Here is a 27737-nt window from a genome sequence, read left to right as displayed (position 1 = left end):
TCTTGATTCTTCAGTTTTGATTGTACATAAACCACACACGCGCGCGCACATACACACACACAATAGAATTCTCAGAACCACGTCTGGACAAATGTCTCTCCACTGGCACTGCATTCAACGTAGTTCTTTCAGCAAATGCACTGAAACATCGAAACAAAATAATTAAATATGAGTAAGTATAAACAATCAGACACAGATCTGATTAATTCTACTTTTTTTTTGTTGCCGTTTTTCGGCTGCTCTATTTTTGAAAGGCCTCACAGGGCCGATATTGTCGCATCACATATTGAGATATGATGCGACAACTTACACCATGAAAAAGCAGTAGATCAATGCGATCATGTAAACAGCTTCATCTTAGTAGTAATATCATTAATTTTTTTTAAAACAGCAACACAATATCTGCCGCTCTGCCATATCTGATATCACAATATGGAAATGCTTGGATATGTATATAAAAATCCCCATTAATACTGATTTGAAATAGTGTGGTTTTAATGGATTGAGACTCAAGCACTTGCTGGTAATGCTTTATTTTAATAATTCAACAATGACCTTTACTGGAAAGCTAATTTTCTCGTAATTATAAAGAAACTACAGACGATGTTCAATTGGTTCACGTCCAATTAATTAATTCACATAATTGCGGGCACAACCTCGGAGCGACTTTCAAGTCGGCACTCGACAGAAGTAAACTTTGTGTACAGGCAACCAAACAATGGAAACGCATGTGAACAGCAATGTTTCCAGTAGTCAATTAAGCTTTTTTCTTAATGGTGCGTTCACAGCGTCCAAATGCGAACCTTTTCGCAGCTTCGCGTTGCCATTGTATGTAACTTCCCCGCGCGATGAAATTTGCGTCGCGTCCGGTGTGAACGCACCATAGGGGTTGGAGTTGATTTTCCTATACCATAGACTATAGTTACAGTGATCAAATGATTACCATAAGGGTTATTTGTATTCTGTTACTGTGCCTTTAAATTATGTAAAGTGAGTTGATCCAATGGGAAAAGAAAAAATCAAAATAGTTATTAAGATTCCTCTTTATTTCCCATCTTGCAGTTGGCGGAATAAATGACCGGAGTCACGCAGCATCTTGACCATGTCCTGATCTTGGTGGTTGTTGATCTTGGCTTTTGAACAAAACAGTTTGTCACCAGGACCTTTGAATATGACCATTTAAATATGCTTCAGACAATCATCGTTTGCCGGTCATCGTCAATGCGGCGAAGGCCTTTGGAAAGTCGCGAACCTCTGACCAGCAAGAGGCAGACAACAAGAGCCCGTGATCACATTTGGTTTCTACTTCTTCTGCCTTCTTGCCGAGGAATGTTGGCCAGAGAGAGCTACACAGCATTCCGTAGGCGAAAAGGACGAGCGCGCGGCTTGAGTTGGCTTCACGCCGCATCACTCTACATGTGTACAAAAAGTACACAGTGCCGCACAGTTGTCCTTCCAAAGTGAGCCGAGCGGAAAACAGTGTAAGCAATACGCCCGATAACAGCAGTGCTGTGTGAGTGGTGAGGGGTGAGGGGTGATGGGTGTCTGAACACTTCCCTCCCCCCACTCACACCCCTCCTCGATCGGCCCTGCCAGCGCAGACGCGACCCAGAGCCTCTCTCCGTCCCCACACTCGCGCATGATGTCTGCTTCGGCCCCGGCGATCGCACCTTTCCAACATCATCCGGGGGCATCTGTTTGAATCATTTCAACGGCGACGCCGAGGCGGTTGGTGAGGCGAGGGGGCATGCGGTGTCGTTTTTTTCAGACATTGAGCAGCCGATCGGCAGTGTCCTCGTTCTTAGTCAAAAGGAAAAACACCTTTCGAAATGACTTAAAAGCTGGGATTGGATAAATCCATGTAAATGTTGAGAATCTTACCAAAAGTATAGCAAAGCACAAGCACTTACTCATACTCATTTTGCAACATGCACTCACATCACTTGTATTTCCGCCTCTGCGAATGAACGATAACTCTGATTATTGCTACAGTCAGGTTGGTACCATAGACTGTATGTAAAAGTGGACGCAGTCACCGGGTCCGCAAAATGAGGCCGACGCAAAAGTGCCTGAAGCTCTGTGTTCTCTGGAATCACCAGCGGAGGGCGACTCCCCTGTCTAAATAGAAGTCTACGAGAAAACGACGCTACTTGTCACTTGATTTATGACATCATGAAACATTTTCCTGAGGGCTCAATCTCTAGTTTCAAGTCTTTTTCAACACAGCATGATGTTCATGTTGTACATTGTGGTCTCACATGGAGTAAGATCGACGATAAAGCACCTGGCGTGGATACAGCGTGACTGACAGCTGGTCCGTCCAATCCGGTGCACGACTGCAGGTGTAAGTGGGCGCGCAGTGGACGAGCCCTCAGTCAGACCCGACCCCAATTCTACGCCTTTGTTTGACCATTTGGTTGGTAAACGTCATGTCATGGAATCAAATGTCTTTACTAACAAGCTTTTTTCCTTTAAATACCTGGAGCCAATTCCTTCCTCTTGCATGAAATTACAAACTGTACCCATACTTTTTTTTCTCAGCCAGACAAAAGTATCACCTGTTAAAATGCAGAATCCAGGAAATTCCGTCACAATTCTGTCTTAGCTATCGAATATATTCATATGTATTCTTCAACTTGTTTTTGATTGTTTTGTTTTGTTTTTATTATTATAAGCCTTTCCAAAGCAAACTGAAATGCCTGATTTATTATCTTTTGAATATATTCTTTTTAATGTCTTCTTAAAGCATTATTTTTAATGTCTTTAAAAACTTATTTTGATGGTTATCCATGCCTTTGTAAGGCACTCTGAATTCCCTTCTGGTGCTATATGAATAATCTTGCATTCTCTTGGCTTTAAGCGTAATTTTTCTTTCGCCCTGATCATTTATGCAACTGTTCCTACTTTCATCTTCCGTACTTCCCTGCAGTTTTACTGAACGTGTGTTCGTGCAGACCACATTTCCATGCAGCCACTGCTTCACATTAAAAGCTTTCCACCAGGGACCCGGCGGGGGGAGACTTTTATTGTCGCGCCGCCGCGACAAGTGAGCAGAGCTTGGTCGGCTGTGCGTTTTGTTCCGTGAACACTGGTCCGCGCAACAGCACATGGACACGGTCGGCACTGTTTGTTCTGCTTATCGGCTCTAAAACACTGCAAAAAGTGGCACGGTTGACGTATCAACGGTGACCCGGGGGCCGCCGGTTCACTGCTGGGGCCCTGCTGACCCGTCTGCCCGCGCTTATTGCGACGCACACAGCGTTCAGAGCACGGCGGAGGAGCAGGAAAGATCTAATATTGCACTGTGCGTTATTTCAGCAGCGTTGGAGCCCGGACCATTACCCATAATCCCGAGACATTTGCAGGCATACCATGAGGGGGATCACTCAGTAGGTCTAAGAGTTGCTCCGAGGTTCATTTGCATGTCTGTATTCACAGCGGGAACAGTCGAAGCATCTGTGGTTAGTTTAGTTGTTGGGAGCGGGGGCACCGGAGCTTACCCCGCGGTTGTGAACTCGCACAATCTCCTGCTGCGTTCGTCATATGTGAACGGAAAAAACCGCCGGAGAGAGTGTCCGGACGCGACGCTGCGGACAGTCTCCGGAGTTCATGTCGGGAAACGGCTTTAGCCGAGTCTTTCTGTCAACGGTGTCTAACGCTGTGTTCTGTCAGAGCTACATACACCCCCTTTGACTGGCGCATGGACGTGTTTGTACATCAAAATGTGCAGCCTGACAAGATCTCCAATTTTCTACATCCTGGTTTCTCTATCTGCTCGACTCACCTTCCCCTGTAGTCTCTATCTGCATTCTCATCTACATTCCCTCTCTCTCTTTCGCGCTCGCTCCTCATCTCTTCTTTCCTCTCCGCAGTGCACACATTTCCAGAACACCCTCTCCCCCCGGCTCCCAGGCAACTAAATATAGGGACTAGTGCAGACAGCTCGGCCTTGTAACAAATGGTAAGCAGAGCGGGGCGGCGGTAGGATGAACTGTGGCGTCTCATGCAACAGCAGCGGACCCACATCATATCCATAGCTGCGGACAATGAAGACGCACTGAGGCACGGCCCCTTGCTTGAATGTGACGTAGCTACGGTATATTGCTGCTAAATCTGTACGAGTACCGATGCCGTGAAATATGATCACATGAGTGCATTTGGCATCTAAGTGGTATCGGGACAAATATCATTTACATGTAACAGAATAGTGTACGAACAGATTTTACACACACAAAGCAGCAGAGATTCATTGTGAACTCTACAGGGCAGCAAATAATCCATCTAGTCAATGCTATGTTTTAAAGATAGAGGATGTCCTCTATTGTTTGTCTTTGTTTATCTATGCAAGTGTATGGAAATGTAAGGATGGATTGGACAAAAGTGATTGCTTTATATGTTACTTCCACTCGGTGTCTGCATCAGCTGGGGTCCCGGACGCCCGTTCGAATTAAATCAACATAACTAAATTGCAACAGCTACTATTTTGTAGGAAACATAACTGAGATTTTCCATGAAAGTCAAATGGGAAAGCTATTATTTTTATATATTTGGCAAGTCACAAATGTTACGGGGGGGGGTCGTTACGACCGGCACCCACCACAACCACCTCCTCGTGACTCTGATACCATTAATGCATAATTAATAATTAATCCATTAATGCATGCACAATCATTCAATCAAAAGTGTGTTTTCTCTTCACATGATACGAACCAACTACAAAACTATAATTTCTACGAGACAGGGATGAAATATGTGGTTGGCTCCTTTCTGCCAACACCATCAACTAGCCTGGCCTATACCTGGCCTAACTCTTCATAAATTATTATAAGTATAGTTAGCATGACTAAAGTATACTAGGTATACACAATGCGTGGGAAAATATAGTTGCCATTGCCACCATCATCAGTGGCAGAGGGCATTGATGACATACCATAATATCTTTTGTGTACAGTGTTTAAATCTCACTAAAATATCACAATGAAGTAGTTTCTTGAATCTCTAATAGAGAAATATTTACTGATAATAAAACTTGGTCCAATAAATCCAGTACACGGTTTTTAACCGGAAAAAATGACAATGGCACAAACGTATTATGTTTTTGTGACCGTATCGGTGGAATCTGTGATTTAAGCGTCCGGGGGAATCATGGAGTGTGCATGGAGGCCGTCTCCACTCGTAGGAGGCACAGTTGGCCTTGTGGAGGATATTTGAGATGGGAGGACAAATTAGAGCCAACATTGTTATCACCCCACAGACAGTAGCGTGCCATCTTTCAAAGAGGAGGCGTGTGCGACTTCATGTTCAGAAACATGTGATAGTTGCGAGCAGAAGTTCAAGCTTGGCAGCCGAGCACTCACACTCTCTTACCTTTTCAGACATGTGCAAGACATTTAATTTTTTGGGGATGTTAAAATGAGTTTTTTCAGCCAGCACTTTGACGAAAAAGGGGGGAAACAGGCCTAGGCTCTGCCGCCGCGAGGTGGATTTCAATATAGAAATTTCCAAAATTCTTATCCCTTGGAAAGAGTCCGATGTTATCGGCCTCCTCTCAGACTCAGAGGCTTTCTCGGGGCAAACAGACATTCAGAAGCAAACCTTTATGTCAGAGGCGAGATAAAGTATCCCCCGTGTGAGCCAGAAACTACTTTCATCTCACAGACGGGAACAAAGTGAGATGCACATCACTCGGGTGCTAGATATCAGCTCAGATCCCTTTTCCCGGCACAGAATTTCTGTGGCCGGTATATTATGTTCGCCGCAGGATGATTCAAGTACCTGAAAGTCGTCCTGGTGTCAGAGCATTTGTTTAATTTGTACTTTTTTTCGAGCTGTGCGGGCCGTCCAAGGCCGCACTGACATGTAACTATTTGAGAAGAATGCAAAAAAGAAAAGAAAAAAAGAGGCAAAGTACCTGCTACACTGCGTTTAGCAGCTGATTGGCTCTGGGAAAAACGAAACGCAGGAGAGCCGGAGGTGATGAAATCCCACAAGCCGCACACGCAATCAAGGTCTAGGATGATGTATCACACGTCTCCCCATAAGTGCGAACGGATTCACCTGCTCGATTTGCTTCGCCGCGGTTTTGCTTTTTTAAAAAACGATATCGGGAAACCATTGTGACACACGGGGGGCCGTGAGTGATTCCGGTTTTAATTTCAAAAAAGTGTTTTCGAGAAGAAAGCTCAAGAGGATTTTGCGTGCATACGCAAACAGCAATGTTCGCGTCGCACAGCTCTCCGAGACGACACAGCTGGTGAAACAGTGGGAGTCAATCAGTCATTAAGTCAATGGCTAAATCAATAACCCGCTTCTCTGATTCATTTAGCCTTCTCCAAACTAATCACGGCCCCAGATGAGGCGGACTCACCCAGAACCCCGAGCCGGTAGTTGATTGTGATGACGATGACGTTGCCGTAGCTGGCCAGGATGCTGCCGTCGATCATGTTGCCCGTTCCCTCCATGTAGGAGCCCCCGTGGATGTAAACCATGACGGGCTTCAACCCGTTCTCGTCGTGGATGTCTGCGGGGGAGAACACGAGCAGATATGAAGAAAAGGTGGCCTCCGCGCGTCACGCCTCTGCTGTGGAGCCACGTGCATGAGGTTGATATTAGAAATGTTGACAATGTGATGTGAAAGACCGATGGATTCATTCGGTGCTGCATTTACTACTGTACACTACATTCAGTATGCGTCTGAGGCCAGCATTTCAATATCGCGATACATTATCGCTTAGTGGAGGGAGTAAACTTCACAAAACGCATGCAGAGGTAGTAGTGATCGAACAATACAACAACACTCGTCATGCATAAATTAGCAAAGTAAACTAAATGCAAAGCATCGAGGGCCGCGGAGGCCCAACAGGTTTACTTAGCGCACTTTGTTCCCGCATAACTCGAGACTGAAGCACAAAGGCCTCCCAGCAGCTCCCGTGTGTCGTGACCCCATCTCATTCGAGCTGCTAAAATATTTAACCAAATTTCACGCTTCCGTAGCGCATTCTTTTCAGTCAATGCCCTCATACGCATAGCTGTGTCGTTATTAAGCGTCTTTCGCATAGAAAGTACAGTAACAGCTTCCGTTCACACATTTATTCTTTATGTTGTAATCAGCACACCACGGATGTCGGCATGGCGGAGAAATAAGTCTGAGCTTTTTTTTCTTCTTCTTTTTAATAACACATGTCATTTTACAGTAGAGCACATTGGACACACAAGACAAATTGTTGCCCCCGCAGTTGACATTCTCCAGCAGGGCCCGATGAGAATCTCCACTTCCTCTCACGCCTCCATGTCTTTTTTTTGTAAGAGCACGGCTCGGGGAGCGTCGCAATTAGGCCTGATGAAAACCCCTCGTTCACGAGGCTCACCGGTCTCGATTAAGCCGGGTGATTAGTTCACGTGTGGGCGGTAATTATAATTTAGGACCAGGTCCTTTACACGGAAAACAGATGAAAGGAGAAGATATAAATCCTGGGAACGAGCAGGGTTAATAAAAAAAGAAGAAGAAAGAAATCCGCCAGTAGCATCTCTTCCTCATCAGCCATCTTTAATATGAAATCCTCCGAGTGCCTCAAAAGAGGCGGTCTTGACGCATGAGTAATGTCTGCGTACATGTTAGTTCGTTTTTTTTTACACTTCACTCCTTTTAAACCGAGATTCCCCCCCCAAAAAACGTGGCACTGTTGTCCTCGCACGGCCCAGCGTGTCGCAGATCTCCTGCACTAGAGTGAGCTCCGGTTGCCTGGAACCAACAGCTGAACGAACCCATTATCCCCGGCCCCTGCCAACCCGGGCGGCTTGGAAGTCTCTCAAATGTCATTCGGGATGAGAGCATCTGCTGAGGAAAATATCAAACTGAGCGGCGCGGCGGGCCGCCGACGCGCGTCCGCTTGCTGGCGCGAGAGATTCAAAGGACCACGGGAATGTTGCGCTCGCTGTGACCTTTTTATTTACCTCGACTGCCAAGGAAGTGGGCCTTCCATGAAAACCGCCCCGTATTAGATACAGGATGTTATCGCTAATTATCCAGTTGTATGATCATTTATTAAGAAGCCTGTCTGTATCCTGCGACAGGCCACAGACATACAACTATGACGTCTTTCTAACGTAGTTATCGTTGTCAGTCATCGATGGCTTCCGTTTTTGCTATTCTTTCTGTTACAGTTGAGCTAATGCCGATGGACTTCAACACTCAAATCACAGATGTTTGTGATGTCACAAGCTCAAAGAGGACAGTTCCTCGCACTCCAGATAAGATCGGGGCTGATAGTCAGATCACTGCTTGGAAAAATAAATAAAAAAGACTAGAACCATTTCTCTGGCTTACTGCTGTTACCATCAGTGAAATGCAACACTTTCCGGGGGATGTTTCAAATGAGAAGCCTCAGGCTTCTTCAGCTGTCCATTTCATATTATTTAAGTGACTGCGTACCGTTCAATTCGATTCCACCTCAGTTTCATTTGTACGGCGCCAAGCATTGTCTCAAGGCACTCGACGTGGCGGGGTCGAGACCTCTGATGAGCAAGCGGCCGGTTCCCCTTGTGGCGCGCTGTCCCTGCAGACACAACGGACTGGAGGGGGCCCCGACATCCACACAGAGCCATGCGTTCACCTTCTGGTGACGGTATTTATGTCACCCGGGCTCGATTGGACCCGCGCCTATTTGCGGATGCAAGAAGTACAACGCTCGCCTCAAAATTGTACCGACCGAATCGGCGTCCATTGCGTGCAATTTCACAAGTGGGATTTTACAAGCACAATCAGTTTGTGAACCTCAGCCTTGTTTAAATTGTGCTTCTGCAGTACAAGTTGTATTCACACATTCATACAGTGCAACTTAAGGCTCAAGTGTCTGGCCCGAGGACACTTCGGCAAGCTGACCAGGGGGAAGCGGGGCCGCCCAGTGACCGTCTTCTATTCATTCGCCTACTACGGCCTATTATTTAACCTGTTATCTGAGACCGAGCCACTGTGTTCATTACAAAACAAACCACACTGGCTATGCCTCAAGAACGTGAATGTCATTTAAAATCACCCGTGCGCCTTTTAAAACAGCACTTTTCCGCGCTCACACTGTGCTCTGCTCTTAAGGGAGGATGCCCGGCGCCCGAGACAATTACGGGTTTTCTCTCCCAGTCGCTGTGGGCTGTGACAACTGGAACACTGGCTTTACTGCACGTTGTGTATGTCGCACCTAAGCAGGCTTGGCAGAAAGCAACATAGCCAGGCGGGCAGGCAGGCATGGGGACATGCGGAGTGTATCATTCTCCTCCTCCACAGAAGAACACAGAGAGGCAAGTCTCAGTGGCGGGTTATTAATCTCCACTGTGCTCTGAAAAGAAGGGGGGGGGGGGGGGGGTGCTCGGCTTTGCCAATGGGCCTGCATCTATTTCGCAACTCCTCGACTGCAGCGGTTGCGCTGGGGTCCAAGATACAGTCCAGTCAAGAACAAGCCCGCTAATTACACAGCAGGATGGACGGAGGGTGTCTGAAGGCTCCTCCTTTTTCTTTTTCCTTTTTTTTTTTTTTCGAGTGGGGAGGGGGGCTGGAACAGTGTAAGAAGGCAGAAATGACCTTGCAGAGGCAGTGGCACATAAAAACCAGATCCCTGCCATTTAGTTGTCACAGTGTCTAACTCATACACATCTAATGGTGGCTGCAGGCGTCTGCGGGCTCAGACACAACTATTCCGCTGGCTCTCCATCAAACAAACAGGCAAATTGACTGTTGCCACCCATCTCTTCCGGTCAGAAGTCGGGCTTGTGCGGCCATGTTTCGTGGCAGGGGGAAAGGAGAGGGTGGTCTCTCCGGGGCAGCGTGTCCCCATCCTGTCAGCGAGGAGTGCACTTAAAAAAAACGAAAGAAACCAAACTGCTTCAAGTGCTCTTCTCTCTCCTTCCATTACTATCAGCGCGTCGCTCACTCTCGTTGCTCTCGTGGGCCCCGCGGAGCTGCCTGGGTGACTGTGCAGCGAGTCCGTCCCCGGCATTCATCACTGCCACCCGAGCCAGGGGGATAATATATTCCTCCACTGGCTGCGCGGCGCTGCACACATTACTCATCTTTATATGGGCGAGGGGGTGGAGTGGGGAGGTGGGGCGGCGTGCGCGGAGGCAAGGGGGGAGATTGTTCTGGGGCGTCTATTTGAATTTCCCATTGCTCCCAGTGTTGTCTACCGTCAACGGGACAAGTAGGAATGGCAGTTAATGGAGGTGATGTAAAGCGAGCCGCCACTCCAGCGCCATCGCTGCCATCACTGCCGTTTGTCCCGTCGGGGCTCTGCACGGGCTGCAGTCTACTTCCTGTTCGATACAGTTCCAGTGACAAGCCAAAGTACAGTCGACCTCCCTCTCTCCAGAGTCACAGAAAGTCATTATTTGGCCCGGAGCCAAACACAAACCTGTCAGGAACAGATAAACAGCAACTGGAAACAGTGCAATGACTGCTGTGCATTGTCAAAGTACAAAAACATGTAAAAATAACTAAACTAAAGTATGAGGCTTAAATTAACGTATGCTCCCATAACTATTGACCTCTTTGGGCCCTGTCTTACATAAACACACGATGCAAATGACGTTGCAAATGTGCTGGTCTTAAAATAAGGTGTGAACGGCCACGTTACAGGCGCATCGCCGACACGCGGCAGTGGAAACCTTTTGCACTGGTCTGAAGTCAGGGTTGCCACGGTCGGCACAGAGTTCAAGCACGTACCCCATTACATAACCTACCCACTGGCCCTTCACTGTGGCTCAGGAGGTAGAGACGGTCGGCCGACTAACCCGAAGGTCGCCGGTTTGACCCCGGCCTCCCCCGGTCCGTGTGCCGTTGTGACCTTGGGCAAGACATTTAGCCCTAAATTGCCTCCGACCTGCGGTGTATGAATGTGTGTGTGAGCAGGTGAATGTGAGTTGTGCTGTAAATTTTGTCAATGAGACTAGAAAAGAAGAGCGCTAAACAAATGCGGTTCATTTACTGTTTAACTTTTTGCAAACACGAAAATAATAGCTATCAATACTTTTCACCGGGTCTGCGTCCGTTGGTAACGTCTCTTGGAAATCGAAAATGAACCCAGGGGTCCCAGACTAAAACACATTTGAGTATCTCCCTACAACCGTCCCGATTCAGACCAAGTCAAGAACTAGTTGCTTAATTCCAAGCTCTTTAGCTATATTTCTCTCACACACACACACACACACACACACACACACAAACACACACACACACACACACACACACAATCTGGATAGGTTACTGTATATATCCTGTGCTCTTACCTGTCTATAATGTTGTATTTTTTGTTTTATCAAAAGAATACATTTTGAAAATCGTGAAGGGGACGTGAGAGAATAATTTGGACTAAGTATAACTGCGATTTCATTCGAATACTCGAACGGCAAACAAGTGATGCGTGAGAGTTCAGCACATCAGGTCTGAGGGAGGCTGTCTTGCAGTGCTGCGGGTGTTTCTCTGCAGCAGCCGCTGAGGTAGAGGTGGGACCACAGGGGAGCCACACGAGTAATTCATTGCCACTGCAGATGTTCAAACGGTCCCAGCATCCATCCCGCGGGCTCCACTGAAAAAAAAGCAGGCGGGCCGAAGGCGCTGGCTGATGATGCGCTCTGTCCGCATCCGTCACCACATATACAGTTGTATGCCAGTGCCGGCCGTTTACTGTGGTTTCAATATGGCGGGGGCAGAAAGTAAGACGAACAATAGCTGACACTTTAATTCCACTCTGGCTTCTATCTTTATCTCTGTTGCACTAAAACTAGAGGCGTCTCCGTAGCAGCACTTCAGCCAACCTCATTAAAGGTTTTTGAATTTTTCTGTTGCAATTGCGAGGATGGATATTGTCTTCCCCCCCCCACACCTGCTGTGGGCAGATGGCGCGGTGTAACAAAACATTAAAAAAGAAGATCCGTTTAACAACACAGTGCCATGTCCCGGGTTCTCTGGCTCTTCTGATTCGAGGTAAACTCCGCTACATCTGTCAGAGGCAAAATGCCGATATATGCGTTGGTGTTTCCCCGACCAGGCGTTCCGTTCCACTCCATCAACTGCATAACAGTCCACTTGTCAAACACGGCGCCCGTCAGCCCGTGGAAACAGTTGCATCATGTCTTCCGTTGCTGAGCTTTTGTGAAGTATGAAGAAATATCTCGGATGATGTCACGGTGATGCCATCTGGGTGTTTCTTTTTCGACTTTCGGGAGAGAACGTCTGAGCGATGACGGCGTTTAGCAGGAGGAAAGAGTCTAAATATCAGATGTTATCAAGTTGCATGTGGAAACTTTTACCCTCTGGACCCATGAGTGGGACTGAAGCCAAGATATCATTGATGAGCAATGTGCGCCACCAGCTGACCTATCATCATCACGATCATCATAAAGTCTAGAATCAGGACTGCTGTAAACAAATGACACCAAGCTCAAATGCTACGTGTAACTGTTTCTCACGAATCCTTTTCGTTTTCGTTCACATTTATCTCTGTCAACTTTTTAGAAAGAATCATATGAATGTGAAATAATAATGACTTTAAAACAAAGTCTGAACACAATGGCACCGAAACGCAACATCAAAATTGAACGTCCAAGCAAAGAAACCTTGCCAGGAATGTTGCAATTTCACAAAAATGACCTGCAATGCGAAATTAAGCACAACATTTCGTCCCCATTTGATGAACTGAGTTTTTTTAATATTACATATTGTGCATGCATTCATTCATATGAGGAATTTTAATGACGCCTTACTTATTCATTTAACTCTGACCACTTTGCGCCTCCATACAGCTGAACTTAAATGACCTCTACAGTTTTCCCAGATGCTGTCAAGAACAGAGATGTAGAAGTATTACATGTATATATATTTTTGTTTCTTTTCCCCCCCCAAAAGTGATGCACTTGTAGTGCGTTGTCGCTTGATATTTTGTTGGATTATTTGAAGGAACCCAACAAGAGCAGAGGTAGCAAAATCCCTTGTAACGAACATGAATATACCCATAATTTCCTCCATACAAACCCTTAGTTTAAAAAGGAAGAAGGTTCCAAGTCTACACTCGCACACAGTGCTGCTTGGCAGGCTGCAGAATGCACAGCGGGAGTTATGTCAGATATCACTCTGAGGAGCAACATCTATAAAAATTGCACATAATGATGTGTTTCAGAAATGCCACTGCTTTTTTTTTCTGGCGGATGAGTGTTTGGCCCCCAGAAGACAAATGGTGTCCCCGTGACTTAAATGTCTCCATTGGCTTCTCCCCATGCAGTCACTTTTCAGTGCCAACGGAAAACCCGACACAGAGAGGCAAAGAGGCCGCGCGATCTGGTTATTATCATGCGGAGGAGTGAGGCGTTAATTTGAAAAGGGAAAAAAACAGAAGAGGATTCTCTGTGTGCCGCTGGTGAACAAATTTCCATTGTCAAAACAACATGGGTTAGTGCTCATGCTTCACCGAGCGATGGAGGAACAAAAGAAGATGTAGAGAGGGAGGAGAGGGACGTTATCGTTTTATGATTTTCCAGTCGTCAGTTAGGAGGCAAACTAACATGCAGAGCGGAATTCAGATCACACTGTCTGAGTTGGCAAAAAAAAAAAAAAACAGGTGAGAAGAGGATTAGTGGGACCCTCCTGTTCCGAGGTGCCCCCTCGCCTCAGAGGACTGCTTTACATGACTCCTAAGAGGAAAGAGGCTGTCACACACACACACACGCACACACACGCACACACACAAAAAGAAAGCTGAGAGGAGTGCACTCAGAAGCTCTTGAGGGGGGAGGAAAAAATAGAGGGGGATTAAGAGGGGTCAAATGAAGTTGATTAAAAAAAGAGGTCTGCACGTCTGCTGTCATGCACGAGTGCCAGGCTTTTTTCGTTTGTCGGTCAAAAGAGGGGGGAAAAAAGATGGAGAAAAAATACCTTCATCACGGCCACCATTACTGTGGAAATCTGCGCCTTGACTGTTTGAGTCGGCCCCTGGTGTCGATAGGAGAAAAGTAGAATAAGGGGAAACAAGAAAAAAAAGAAAGATCTGAGCTGCGGGTGGGTGTGGGGGGGTGGGGGTGAAGAATGAAAAGGAAACATCAAAAAGGTCAGGGTGCTGTGTGAGAGAAAAACAAAGCAAGCAGGGAACAGATTCACAGTGATGGAGAGCACGGCCGCAGCCGGCCAGGGGCCGAAGTAGCAATTTTTTTTCGCGGCCGTTCCATCGGCGTGAAAAAGGACAAAATCCGCCCGTACACCGTGTTCCGCGGCCATCGCTCACGAGACACGAGGGGGCGTTGGATTCACCCCGTAGTTGCATTTTACATTTTGGTTTCTCGAGTTAAAAAGACGTTAAAAACAAACAAAAAAAAACAGTATCAGTGACTGCAAAATCAGATGACACTCATCTTCCGATGGTGGCAAGCTCTAATCCATGGCCCTACTTTCATTAAAGATGTATCTGCAACGATAATAGTCTTTTTTGTTTATTCCTCAGTCCTAATCCAGAGTAGTATTGATTCGAATCCAAGTCGTGATCTTTTTCCCAAATCAAACCCGACTGTGACCCGACCAGCCCAACCGTTTGTTGCCATGGCGATGACTGCTCCTTCCAATACGCCGTGTCCAGTGACCTATACGCTTGTTTAGCGCTGAGGTCGGGCGGGGGGGGGGGGGGGGCGCGCGTTGCCCGGCCAGCTGGCGGCTCGCCAGATAAACGTGAACAGCAGCCAACAAGCTCGGCTAACTGCAACATCTGAGACACAGCACTTGTCACACAACACGGACCTGTTCGGGCAGCAGCAGCGTCGGCTTATTACCTGTAAGAGTCCACTTTGTGCCTTTTGACAAAAACAGAAACGTCTTCCTGAACGTAGTTGAATCATTATTTTTTTGCTTTAGGCTTTCAGCTCAGTCAGGCTTCTCCTGTTTACTGTTGTTGTTGTTGTTGTTGTTGCTGATGTAATTATGATTTTTGGCCACGAGAGGCCGGAGAACACCGAAGTCTCAATGGCATTGAGAGCGCTCGTGTTTTGTCTTCCGGATGATTATTGATTTATCCATGCACTTTAAACACAGGGTAGACAGAACTGGGTGTTAAGCAGGTCGTGTAAAATGATTACCGTGTGTTTCTTTTGCCCAGAAAATGTGCTTCCTGCCAGAGCCGCTTCAGGAAGTCAGGTGAGGTCACGTCTAGCAGGCCGTGGTGGATGAGTGAGTCGTACAGGGATTCCATTTACTGATTTAGTTAAATGCATTATTTTCATCCAAGCCTTGAAGGCAAACCTCTTTTTTAACGGCTCACCAGCCCACGGGGACTTGTAACAGTCCACCTGACCTCGTGACCTGGTCTGACGACTGCGGTTCATGTGCTGGTCAACAAGCAGGTCGGTTCCTCTGCTTTTTACTAACCTCGCATAGAGCCTATCTTTATTAGGGGCCTCATGAATTTGTAATGTTAGAGTTTTTTTTTTTAAATGTTTCTGTTGCTGTCGCTTCTTCTGCAGCAACGATTTTGAAAGGACCATCGCCCTCTGTGTGGATATCTGAAGGATATGGCTTCTCTCCTGCCTGCCTCTGTGTGTGTGTGTGTGTGTGTGTGTGTGTGTGTGTGTGTGTGTGTGTGTGTGTGTGTGTGTGTGTGTGCGCGTGTGCGTTTGTGTGTGTGTGTGTGTGTGTGTGTGTGTGTGTGTGTGTGTGTGAATTATTTATACCGGTGCCTGACAGGGAAGTGAAGGGACAGTCATCTGAGAGTATGAGAGAGAGAGAGAGCTGAAAGCAGGAAGAGGTTGTGTCCATACGCCTCCCCCATGCTGACTTTTAGTTGTGAATCATTGTGAATCACTGTCATACTAAACATAATTGGTTTACGTTATATATATTTTTTATATTGCCTGGTGTTCATATTGTACGTTTACTTATTTTTTACTTTTTTAATGATGCATAATTCATTACTATGTATTTTGCTGCTGTGACATGGCAAATTGTCCCACCATGGGACTAATTCAAAATGATTGTATCTAATGTAAACAAAAGATACATAAGGGATGAGACAAGTGACATTAAAAACTCAGGAGTTTGAGTTGGCCTCAAAATCATTAAAAAAAAAAGAATCGAGTGAAGTAAGTTGCCTTGAATTTCAAAGTTAGCCTCATTTTTTTTTAAAAACTTTTTGCAACGTTGGCAGAGGCAATCGCAACACATCCATCCACCTCCACAGAGTGTTTCTGTGTGACATTTACAGCTTTAGCGTTGGTTGCGAGTGTTGGTCCCTGATCACAGCGCTTGCTCTCTGTATTGGCACAACTGTGCCAAACCTGGAAAAACCTTAATGTGGCGCTGATTTTCACCGAGCACTGTTTCAGCGCATCAGCGTTGATCGTCATATCCTTGTCACATTTCTGTCCGCGAGCAGTTTAACCGAATAAGGTCAACGTCAGGCCCGTCGCGGCAATTACGTTATCGACTGATCGTACGATACACGAATATGAAGTCAATAGGTTTTATTGTCCTCAATAACAGCCATTGTGTCCAAACTCGTGTTTATTGACTTGAGAACGCATGTCAACGACAATCCAGCAAGTCTCGCTGCTTCTATCCTCTCATCTGATCTCGTCATATGATTAATCAAAGAGTGGTTTGGTCTATGAATTTTTCAGCAAATAGGGATTTCTTAGTGTTGTTTCTAAAGGCACCGTGTCTTCAAACTGCTTGCTGTGTCAAGGGCCTGAACGCAAGTCGAAACTTTGGATAACATTTCTCTCAGCGGCAACGAGCTGCAGTCTTAAAATGATGATGATATTGTTTATCGCAATAATTGCTGGGACAATACATCGCGCGACAGGCCTAGTCAACGTCGTGTTGCTTGGTGTGTTTTTGAACCCACGGAGCCCGGCTGGCGCCCCCCCCCCCCCCTCCGGCTCAGGTGTGGAATTGATATTAATGTTAACATTTACTCTGAGAAAAGAAGGTTATTTCCCACAGAGTTCAACTGTTTCTTTAAAAAAGGCTGAATCCCCGAGTTTGTTAAAAACACCCGAGGATACAAATGCGTCCTCTCAGGCGGCTGCTGATGTGCAACTGTGTAACTGTGTTACGAAACATATGCAGCGAGGTCGGAGAAAAATTCTCCTGGCTTCTTGATCTCTCCATTGTGCGCGCTCACGAAAAAACCATGGAATCCGTCTTCAAAAAATGGCAACAATGCGGTTATATAATTTTTGTGCACTTGCACAAGTACGGTGAGAGAGGTATTGAACATAATCGTATGGTTTTACGCAGGAGCAGAAATCCGTCTTTAAACTGATGGGAAATGTCTTATGGTGGCAACATTCCTACCGATACCACGCAGCCCTTTGATACGAATGAAAAGAAAAAAAAACAGGGGGCCCATTATCCATGCAGCCCAATAGTCCTTGAGCTCTGCCGCTGAACAGAATGTTTCATCTGCGCGTCCTCGTTGTCTTCTCACCTCCGCGGTGTGTGCCGCAGCATTCACTGATCAGCAAATAGCGGCGAATAGCTCTCAACAGGCACATAATGTGGCAGCATGGCGGGGACGGCGGAGTGTTTGCACAGTGCCGCTGCTCGCTGAGAGAGCAGGCTGCACAAACACGGGCTAGTGCCATGTCAGTGTTACCCAACCGAGCATGAACAGCCACATCTGCTCAGGCTGGTCACGCGCACGCGCACGCACGCACGCAAACACACACGCGCGCGCGCAAGCCTCAATAAACAAGAATGCATTCTGTGGATGAATATACACACCCACAGATTCATGAAATCGATATTTCACAGTGGTTTCAGAGTATAAACCATGTTGCTTTAAAAATCCCCAGAATACCCTCTCTGATGATTTAACACATTTCTGTGTGAAAAGGATTGGAGTGACGGAAGAAAATTATAAGGCTAATTGATTGGGATATGAATTTCAAAATGTACATTGCCATGGTGAATGTGTCAGTGTTCAATAATGAGTATTAAGGACAAAATGTTGCATTGAATACAGTGCGACTGAATTCAACTCTATAGACTTCTTTAACACGGTAGAATAAAAAACATAAACTGTATACGGTATTGTAATAAACTTTGGTTAAAGCAATCCTTGTGTAATACTTTATTTTATGTATTTCAGAATCAACAGTAAGTGTCAAACATTGTTCTTAAAGGTTTATTAATGGGGGGGAGGGAAATTGTTGTATCCACAAAGATTCAAACACTATGTCATATATGAAACCGCCTGAGGAGATGTAAAATATAGACATTTTTTCTAACAGGCCAAAAAAAATAAAAGTAAGTAGAAAAATGCATAATTTGTATTTTTCTGAAGTTCAGTAAGTTGTCTTGAGTTAGGGAGTCTACTATGCTGTCAGAGGAACTCAACATTGGAAAAACAACATTATCCATAGCGCTTTATCGTTTCAATGCTATTCCATCTGCTCCATCTTCAGTATCATGAAGATGTTATCATCGTTCTGAAATAACTTGTGTATTATTTGATTTACTTATTAAAGTTTGTGTTTGTTTACACCTGCATCACGGTGTCATGATTTTTTGCCCCTGTGAACTCTTGAACACACTTTTTAGTTTCTTTTTGGGGATTTTTTCTTTGATTACTAAGCCTTGTGCATCTCTGTTGTGTTACTCTCCTGATCCTTTCTTGTTGGTTCCCGTTTGATTGTGATGTTCACTTTCTTTTCCCCCGTCTCTTGTTTCACCTCACGTTAGATACTTTTTGTGTTCGGTATTTCCGTTTTTTTTGTCTCTTTCCCTGTGTCTCTTCACTTCCTGTTCCCGTGTCTTATTGTTGGTGTCTTTACTTCCTGTGCCCTGCCCCCCCCCCAATGATTGTCTGCCACCTAAGGCCATGTTAAGCACGGCTGTAATAAACGTATAGGAAGTTGTTTGCAAACCGCGAAAAAACCTCCTTGGAACAGAACAAAAAAACCACTTTGGCCACGACGATCAGTCGTGTGAATTAAATGTTTACTATGTCAGAAGAAAAAAACGTTTCCATTAAGCATATCAAGTCTTTTTCAAAAAAGAGCGTTGGTGTTGTAATTCTCATGCTGGGAATGGAACACAAGGCAACAGTCCTTTTAAGGGCTTCCTTAAAACCATCAAAACCAAGCATCATTATTTTTAAAATGATGCCGTTTCCATCAACCTTTTCTTGTATTCATTCTGCCCCCACGGACAATTGAACATTTTGAAATATTTTGGCTGTGGACTATTTTGTTCCGTCGCGTTTGCATTCATGATTGTATTCTGTAGTTTTGCCTCGTGTCTAGGCTTCAGCGAAGTTACCTTTGTCATCCCCTCGAGTTTGCCATTTCCAGTTTTATTTTGAAGTCACGTTCCTCGAGCCTCTGCACTTCCTGTTTGCCTGTGTCTCCTGACTGTCACTCTACGTCTTCTCGTGTTCCCCGGTGATTGACCGCACCTGTTGCTGATGTGGCTCACCTGTGTTCAATTATCCCTGACTTCCTGCCAGTCTCTGCGCTTCCTTTTGTCTTTGTGTTCAATCCGCCACAAAGACAGAAGCCTCTTTGTCAAACTAAAGCCTTCTTCCTCATGACGCTTTCCATTGAGGTGAGGGAAAGGCGATAGGACGGACTTTCCGAATCCACCCCATGTGTCAGCGGGACCTGGATACCGGGGTGTATTATATTATACACAGTCATTGGTAAAAGGTATGAGACAATCTTATTTTTTTGGTTTATTAACCAAATTGGTCTTTTTCATGGTGTGTGTGTGTGTGTGTGTGTGTGTGTGTGTGTGTGTGTGTGTGTGTGTGTGTGTGTGTGTGTGTGTGTGTGTGTGTGTGTGTGTGTGTGTGTGTGTGTGTGTGTGTGTGTGTGTGTGTGTGTGTGTGTGTGTGTGTGTGTGTGTGTGTGTGAGAGAGATACCACGAGTTTAAGCATTGTTGCTCAATTTTGCAACCTATGGATTTCTTGCTCGCTATTTGGAGTCTGTGAGATGTAAAATCAAATCGAAAAGAAAAAAAAAAAAGACGTGGCATATGAAAAGTGCCATTAAAAAATGTGGACTGCTGAGAACTAGGAGTCATAGTTATGTATTATGAGGCCCTGTGCCTTTTGCCTTTCAATTTTGAATTATGAAACTGTGCCAAAACACTACATGACCCCAGGTAAGTCAGTATGTATTTTTTATATTTAAAAAACACAGCTGTTGTGCATTGACATTGGTAATAGTACCATTTGTCCAAGCAATATGGTTGATCAGTCATGGCTTTCAGAATTGATAAAATGTTAACATTAAACATATTAATATCAAAGTTAACCACCCTTCAAATGGAACGGAAACGACAGCCAATCAACTGATTTCAGTCTCATTTACAATACACTAACCATTGATTGCACCAATGGAGCTCGGAGGAGAGTCCACGCCCAAGGTGTGATGAGGTGAAGCATCATGGGAATCAGAGTTTTTTTGTTTTTTTTCAGTCCGTCCCTTTAGAGGTGGGGGCACGTGGTCAAAGTCGTCCATTTTGTGAGGCACAATGCAGCTTTATTCAGAAACATATTTTGGGAAACTCCACTGACTGGAGGGAATTACTGTATGAGAAGATGATTTGACTATTGATTATGAATGCCTTAATTAAAACAAATCCAAAATGAAATAATATAAAACTAAATGCATATGTTTTCTTTTCATGAAATTATAATTGGATGAGCTTCTGTTTAAAAAAAACTTGTGTAGCTTTTAAATTGAAAAACAATTAATTTAATTACCTCTTTCAATTAAAAAAGTTTTTTTTTGTCTTTAAAGCATTCTTTTTTTTTTTTGTTTTACAGTTGTTGCAGTTATCTAACTAGGTGAGCCCAAAAGAAAGCATTGGGAGAGAACATTGCTTTCTTTCCTTAATAGCTTATATATATATAGCAACAAACCCTGAAATCTTGAACGAAGTAAAAAAAATAAAATACATAGTGACTTTTTATTGACTGAGTGAAGCACAGATTCCGACTGTAGTGCAGTTGCTGACGTTATACTGAACAAAATGACATCATCACTGATGTGTTTGGCATGGAGATGCAAGTTGAATCAAACTGAACGGTAGTGGCTCTGGAAAAAAAAATGCAGTCTTCGAGATGTTTCCTCACTCCGTTTTCCTTGCTTCACCTCAATTCATCTTTGCCCCGCGAAGTGCGGCGGAGACTGTTTTAATTCAAGGAACAGCTTTTCCCAGACACTGCGCAAAAAGCCCCCCCCCCCCCCCCCCCCCCCAAAAAAAAAGAAACGCCTTTCGGTTTGCGAGCTCGGAATAAATCACGGCCGAAGCTGAAACATTAAGCCGCCGGTAGTGCCTGGGAATAGTGAAGGGAACAGGGCGGCTTTACCGGCGCGCTGGGTCTTACATCTGAGCCAAGTGGTGAGCGGTAAAACAGAACTAATTCGGGAGATGTCGACAATTAAAAAATGAAGACGAGGCCGGCGTGCTATTGTCTCTCTCTGAGAAATCCCTCCTCGGAAACATTTTCCCTCTGATTTATCACTCGACAGCAGCGTGCCACCTCCCCGATCAGTCTGCAACTACTGCAGAGGCTGATAAAGAACACACACACACTCATACTGTGTTTTGAAAGAGTTCAATCTATTGTTTTTCATGAACTGCCGGAGACAGAATTTGGCTGATCAGTGTGCACTCCTTGACTAGCCGCTCTTTCTCTATACTTTTGCATGTTTTTCTCTTCGTGCTCTTTGGTATTTCAGCTGCGAGGGACGAGCTCTACCGGCGGATTGAGTCGCAGATCTAAAAAAGCTCTGACAATGCAGTCATTTGAGTGTGCTCCGAGCAGGCCGGAGCGGATTTTCCCTTCAACTTCAAATCACATGACAAAGACTAGGCGTCGCTTAATCTGTCAACCCACTCGAGGTGCAGCGAAAAACTGTAAGTCCGTCGCTGATCCTCAGATGGCAGGATATTTTGACATTACACCGGATTTTCTGAAAAGGCCAACGTGGAGGATATAAAGATGATGGGCAGCGAGGGGAGCGCTAACTGGGACGGACACGTCACTCCCGCTGAGCTGAGACTGTATAAGGACATATTATCATGACTCTCTCTTTTAGTAGTCGCCATTCAGTCTTTTGTTTCGCAATAACAGGACAACATTTGATAGAAAACATTATCTACAGTATCCCTACACTGTTTGGTCCATTGAACAACGACGCTCACATTCTTCATCTTTGTTTGGGTAGGAAACGTGTCCGTCCACTCTGGATGATGTCGATGTGCACGCAAGCCACTGTGGTGCGTTTTCCCTGCAGGTTCCAAAGAGACACAGGCTCCCATTGCTGTCAAAAACCCATTAAAAATAGAGGGACGGGGCTGCTCGGACTGATGTGGTCCATCATGTTTCACCTGCTCTGATGAAAAACTTTTAAACCTTGTTGAATAGATGTAACTTGGAAAGTGGGACACTCCGTATGATGTTTCATCGGAAAACAGATTAAACATTCTAATGAGAAATTTTCGGTGGGTAGACAGAAAGCGGACAGTCGGACGGTCAGACAGACACAAAATGAATCAAGCGTCTCTATGTTATTGAACAAAAACAGTGAATTAAGTGCACGTCCATCCACCGGGGTTAGGAGGAAATCAACCAGGTGGCTGTATAGGCCACGTTAAGCATGTAATAAACAGGGAGGAAGTAGAGGAAGTTTGCAAACTGTGAAAAAGCAAAAAGAAAACACCTTGGCCATCTACATGAGTTAAATTCCTCAAGAAATATTTTTCAATTGGGAAAAAGTTATACTGATTGACATCATAAAAAGTTTCTTCTTGTTCTCTAGAAGAGGGCACTCAGTCATTTGGCCACCTTCCAAGTAAACAGTACATAAATCTGAGTGCAGTGAATGGAACACAATGTCCTTGTTAAAAGAGGAAAACAATGCTTTTCCTTTATGGGCTTCTTTAAAACCGTCAAAACCAAGCATCATTTTTGCACAATTTTTTCATTTATTAATGATGCCGTTTCCATCAACCTTTTCTTGTATTGATTCTGACCCCAAGAACAATTGAACTTTAAAATATTTAGGTTGTGGACTATTCTGTTACTTTGTGTTTACATTCATGATTGTATTCTGTAGTTTTCTTGTGTCTAGGATTTTAGTTAAGTTACCTTCGTTATCCCAGTGTTTGTTTATCTCGAGTTTGTCATTTCCAGTTTTATTTTTAAGTCACGTTCCTCTCTTGTCTCTGTAATTCCTGTTCTCCTGTCTCTTGTCTGTTTCACTTTGCGTTTTCTCGTGTTTCCTCTGTGATTGTCCACACTCGGTGTATTTAGTCTTTTATTTAGTCTACGTCCAAGATCACTCTTCACTCGTGTAATCCATTTCAATCTTAGTTAAAACTGATTACGATTTATGTTCTGCCACACCCCAATTAGCTGATACAATATGACGTATCTTGTGATTTAAGGGGTATAGTTTTGAACCATGATGGCCTTCTTTGCGGCACGCTGGTGACAAACCACAGTAAGAGCTTGACACCAGCAGCTCTTCATCTACCAGCTCCCTCTGGCCGGTTTTGTATTCTTCGTATGTGTTTGATTAATGCTGCGTTCATCAAAGAATAATATGACGCTCTGCTAACTTATTCACGATGAAGGAATCTGCGACGGCTCTGGTGCGGCTGGAAATGAGTAATCGACAGTGGAATAAGGCTGACACGTGTCACAAGTGCACGCAGGACAGTACGGATGTCTCTCTCTGGTGACACCGCTGCACAAGACACGGTCACTCTTTACTACTATAATTTATTTTATATTGGCCGTGGTCACCCCTGCAGGACCACAGCAGCACGGCATCACAGCGTGCATGGCCATCTTCTGCTGAGAGGCTGTAAGAGAAATGTGCGTCACCACGGCACAGCTCGCCATGAAAGGCTAGCCCGGGGAATAGCCCGGGCCCACTGAAAACCTGGTTACTGGCTACTGCTGCTATAGGCCATTGTCAGAGGAAAATGCACATGAAACAGACACAAAATCAAATTGCATTATACACCCACATTGTCGTGTGTGGATTTATTGTACAAGGGAAGAACAATAACTTTTAATTTTTTATTTTGCTAAATGATTTGAGAAAAGCCCCTGCCTGTGCACCGATGCAGGATTGTGAGATTATCCCTCTCCTGCACTTTTTAATCTACCATGTACCCAAGAGCTCAAACTAAATTTAGCACGGAGCTGTCAAAGATCTCGGGCAGACACACACACACACACACACACACACGTTAATGCGCTCCACTCTCCTTCCAGAGGCCGTCCACACTGTCCCCCAGCTGCTCCCGACCCGACCTCCAGACACCTCCCGGCTGTGCTTCTTACAGGATGCACATTGAGGCCCCTACATGGCTGCGGCTGCTGCTCCTGCTGCTCGTCCGTGTCCCAGACATTCCAAATAATAATAATAATAATAACAATATATTGGATTTATAAAGTGCTTTTCAAGTACCCAAAGCGCTCAAATCACAAGTGTTCACTCAAATAAGAGAGTGAAGAACACAAGCCATTGTTGATGAGCCTTCCAGAGGCTCAGATAGTGGGCTTCCCTTTTATTCTAAATGTTACATCACTCTTGGATAAAACAGCACGTGAATCGGTATTGAAACAAAGCAACGTGGATCTGGGGGGAATGATCTCTGCATTTCCTCCTTTTTTGGCTGAACTATTGTGAACTGCTGACAAAATAAAGAGCTGCCATGTAATTACGAGGTACAAAAGTTTCTTTTCACCATTTTTGTGTTCGTCACAAGAGGTTGTGACACATTACTCATTGTTAAAGAAATTCAAATGCATTGTTAAAAAAGAAGAGCAGGCATGAAACTTTTTAAATATATCTGTGAATAAAGCATATTTCAATAAGATTTTTTGTCCAGGCCGCCTTCTCCTTATACACGTGTAATGTTCGGACTATTTAATGTACAGATAGGTGGAACAACAGTCAGCCCCCGAGAATTATTCATGTCACGCCACTGTCACTTCCCGGCATTACTGAGCAGCCTCCTGCAGCACGAACCACTGTCACAACCGTCACCGTCACGTACAGCGACACTGTAGAACTAACGCCACGGTCTGCGGCCTAATTTTAAGCACATGCAGATTAGAAGCGACTGAAAATGATTATCGAACGAAAACAATATTGGTGTCCAAAAGACAAACTGTACGGTGTCATACTCCCAACTCTGCCACGTCTGTTCCTGCCACTGATGACGTTAGCAATGGAGAAATGAGTGTGAGCTTTGTGAAATTAAGGGAACACACCATTACACTGAGTGTTTTCAGCAACAAGCAACATTGTTCCAGTAATACACTGCCTCCGAGATCAGGATAGTCCTGCCCAGGCAACACAGGGGCATACAGGAAGAGGGGGTAGGACAGGACAGAGGGCAGGGTCAGTTGACTTACCATCCTCCGTGGGGACGTAGATGTTCAGGTACAGGCAGTCCTCGCTCTGCTCCTGCACATAAGTTACCAGTGTATCCAAGTTGGCTGTGAACCACACGGGGAGCATGTCGTTGAGTAAAAAGCGGTCCTCTAAGAACTGAGGACAAACCGGAGCAAACTGAGTAGCATTCCTGATGCCCGGCCAGGACATGGGCGGCTCCGGCGGCTGGAACCGCCGCTCCCCTGTCGGCGCCAACGCGTACGGGATCCCCAAATACTGCTCCACCGGTCCCAGGATCTCATTGGGTAATGTAACCTTCACTCCCCGCAGTTTTCCATAATTTGTGGTGACCACGGGGTGCTGCTGGGCCTGAACAGCGGCCACGCAGACGGACACGAACCCCATCCACAGCGGCAGCGCCGCCTTGGCTGTGGAGCGACGCATCCATGAAGGGCCTCTGGGCACTGACATGCTCCTGCTGTGCTGAGCCCGAGCCTGGTGGTTTCGTGGTTACGGTCGACCTCTGGTCCTCGGCGCACCCCCTGCCCCTCCGCCAAGATGCTTCCCGCTCCTGCTCCTCAGGCTGCGAACTGAGACAGGCTGCCCCAGCCAAACAGAGCAGCTTCCTCAAAACTCTCCATCCCGAGGGTCTGCTGTACGACTTCCTCGTTCAGAGCAGGGTGGGGCCTGTGGTGGTCTCCGGCTACCTGGGCTCCAGCTTGATGGGAAATCCTGAAGGGGGCAAAAAGAAAGCAAACAGGGTTGATTAAAATGTAGCTTCGTGAATCATTTTGTTAGTCTGTACGGGGCAACATCTGGGGTTAAACTCCTGATTTACAATAGTAGTTCAGCACCAGATTTAGCCACATAGTGTTTTTACCTCTCCTGTTTTTAAGAGTTTATTCACCAATAACATCAAATCCTGTGATCCTTTGGATTTTTTTAACCATGCTGACAGGGTTTCTGCGAGTTGTTGTGTAGTTCAGCCACTTGGATTCATAGTGAAATATTTTTGAATAAAACTCTTTGTGGGATTTTGGAAAAAAAGTAATTTGAAAGCCAGCAGCGGCCTGCAGAGGTCTTGAAGTCGGTTGAAATAATTCGATGACAGTTAAATCTCAGGCCCCGCCGTGAGGGAGTTTTGTGTCTTGTGGACTTTTGTGTCAAAACCAGTTGGTTTCCAAGCCCGTTATTCAGTTTCGTGATGGGGCTCTTACCTCATTCCACTGCCCCCAGGTCTTCACATTTTTTTCTTTCATATTCTAAGTGGTGGGTGATTGCGCCAATTAAAAAGAAATTGTGCCCTATACTAAAAAAATACAAACAAAAAAAACCCCCACGGTGTGCCACTTAAATTCAATTATTAAATGTCACACTGACCGGCATTGACTCCTTTCTGATATCAAATATGAATGGAAAAAGCTGCATGAATAAATGAGCTGAGTTCCGAGTCAAAGTACATACCAATCTTTGCGAGCAAGAATTTTAAACGAAAAAGGTTTTCAAACACGGATTAGTGAAAGCGGACAAAAAAGGATTCAAGCTGTTCCCGACTGGCGTGTGGGCCCGTCTGCCTGGGAAACGCAGGAGAGACAAAATCAGCGTCATGTGTTTGCGTGGCGTCGACATTCCAGAGCTGAGAAAGAGTTTGACGTGTCTCCGTAAAAGCTTAATACGTCGCAGGGACGAGGCCGTCGCAAGGAGGGTGAGGTTCTGTGTCCGAGGACTGATCACTGACATGCAGGACATCAGCCACACATGCTTTTTCTTTTTCCTTTTTCCATTTTCTTTTTATGTGACGATTTCTTGACGATCTGGTCAGAACAGAGCTTGTTCCCCCAAAAAACAGTCTACTGGAGTCATAATATAGATAGTCAATGTATGTCCAGGTTCACCATACAGCCGTTTGGCGACAACACAAGAAAAATATTTCACTACCAACGTTAACGTCTGTATTTCCACTGCGGTCACTCAAACTCATTGCTCGCACAACTATTATCAGGGCTACAAAAGAAAAAAACTTGATATTGGGATTGAAAGACTAAATCCACTGTTATGTCACACAATAAGCAGGTACAGCAGCCTGCCGTTGCTCTGCATGTTCCCACTGTCCGATCTCGCATTCTGGATCAGGTTCAGGTTCGAAAACACGTGCGGATGGATTTGAGAAGTTGCCGCAGCTGTCTCTCTACCATTGAGGAGTAGGGCTGACAGTCTTGTCCACTGTTGAATGAAGATGAGAGCAAAGTCCTTAAGATAGCAACTCCTCTCAGGGCATCGGGTCTCTTTCTCCAGCTGGAGAATCTACCCTTAGAAATCTTGGTGGAACTTCAGTTTTGCAACA

The 27737-nt window shown here is 45.3% G+C and overlaps 1 protein-coding gene across 1 annotated transcript in view; it reads right to left on the bottom strand.

The window, feature by feature from the left end:
* nlgn4xa (neuroligin 4 X-linked a) overlaps positions 1-27737 on the bottom strand; it is a 77020-nt gene that overhangs the window by 39516 nt on the left and 9767 nt on the right. Inside the window, exons 2-3 of the mRNA XM_035638491.2 lie at positions 25414-26125; positions 6368-6520 (exon numbers count right to left, since the gene is read on the bottom strand). Of these exons, the coding sequence (XP_035494384.2) occupies positions 6368-6520; positions 25414-25864 (604 nt within the window). The 5' untranslated portion in view covers positions 25865-26125. The remainder of the gene's footprint in view (positions 1-6367; positions 6521-25413; positions 26126-27737) is intronic.

This window comes from Scophthalmus maximus, chromosome 1 (genome assembly GCF_022379125.1).
Source record: "Scophthalmus maximus strain ysfricsl-2021 chromosome 1, ASM2237912v1, whole genome shotgun sequence".
Taxonomy (NCBI): domain Eukaryota; kingdom Metazoa; phylum Chordata; class Actinopteri; order Pleuronectiformes; family Scophthalmidae; genus Scophthalmus; species Scophthalmus maximus.
Note: the sequence above shows the minus strand (reverse complement) of the source record. Positions and strands in the feature narration are given on the sequence as shown.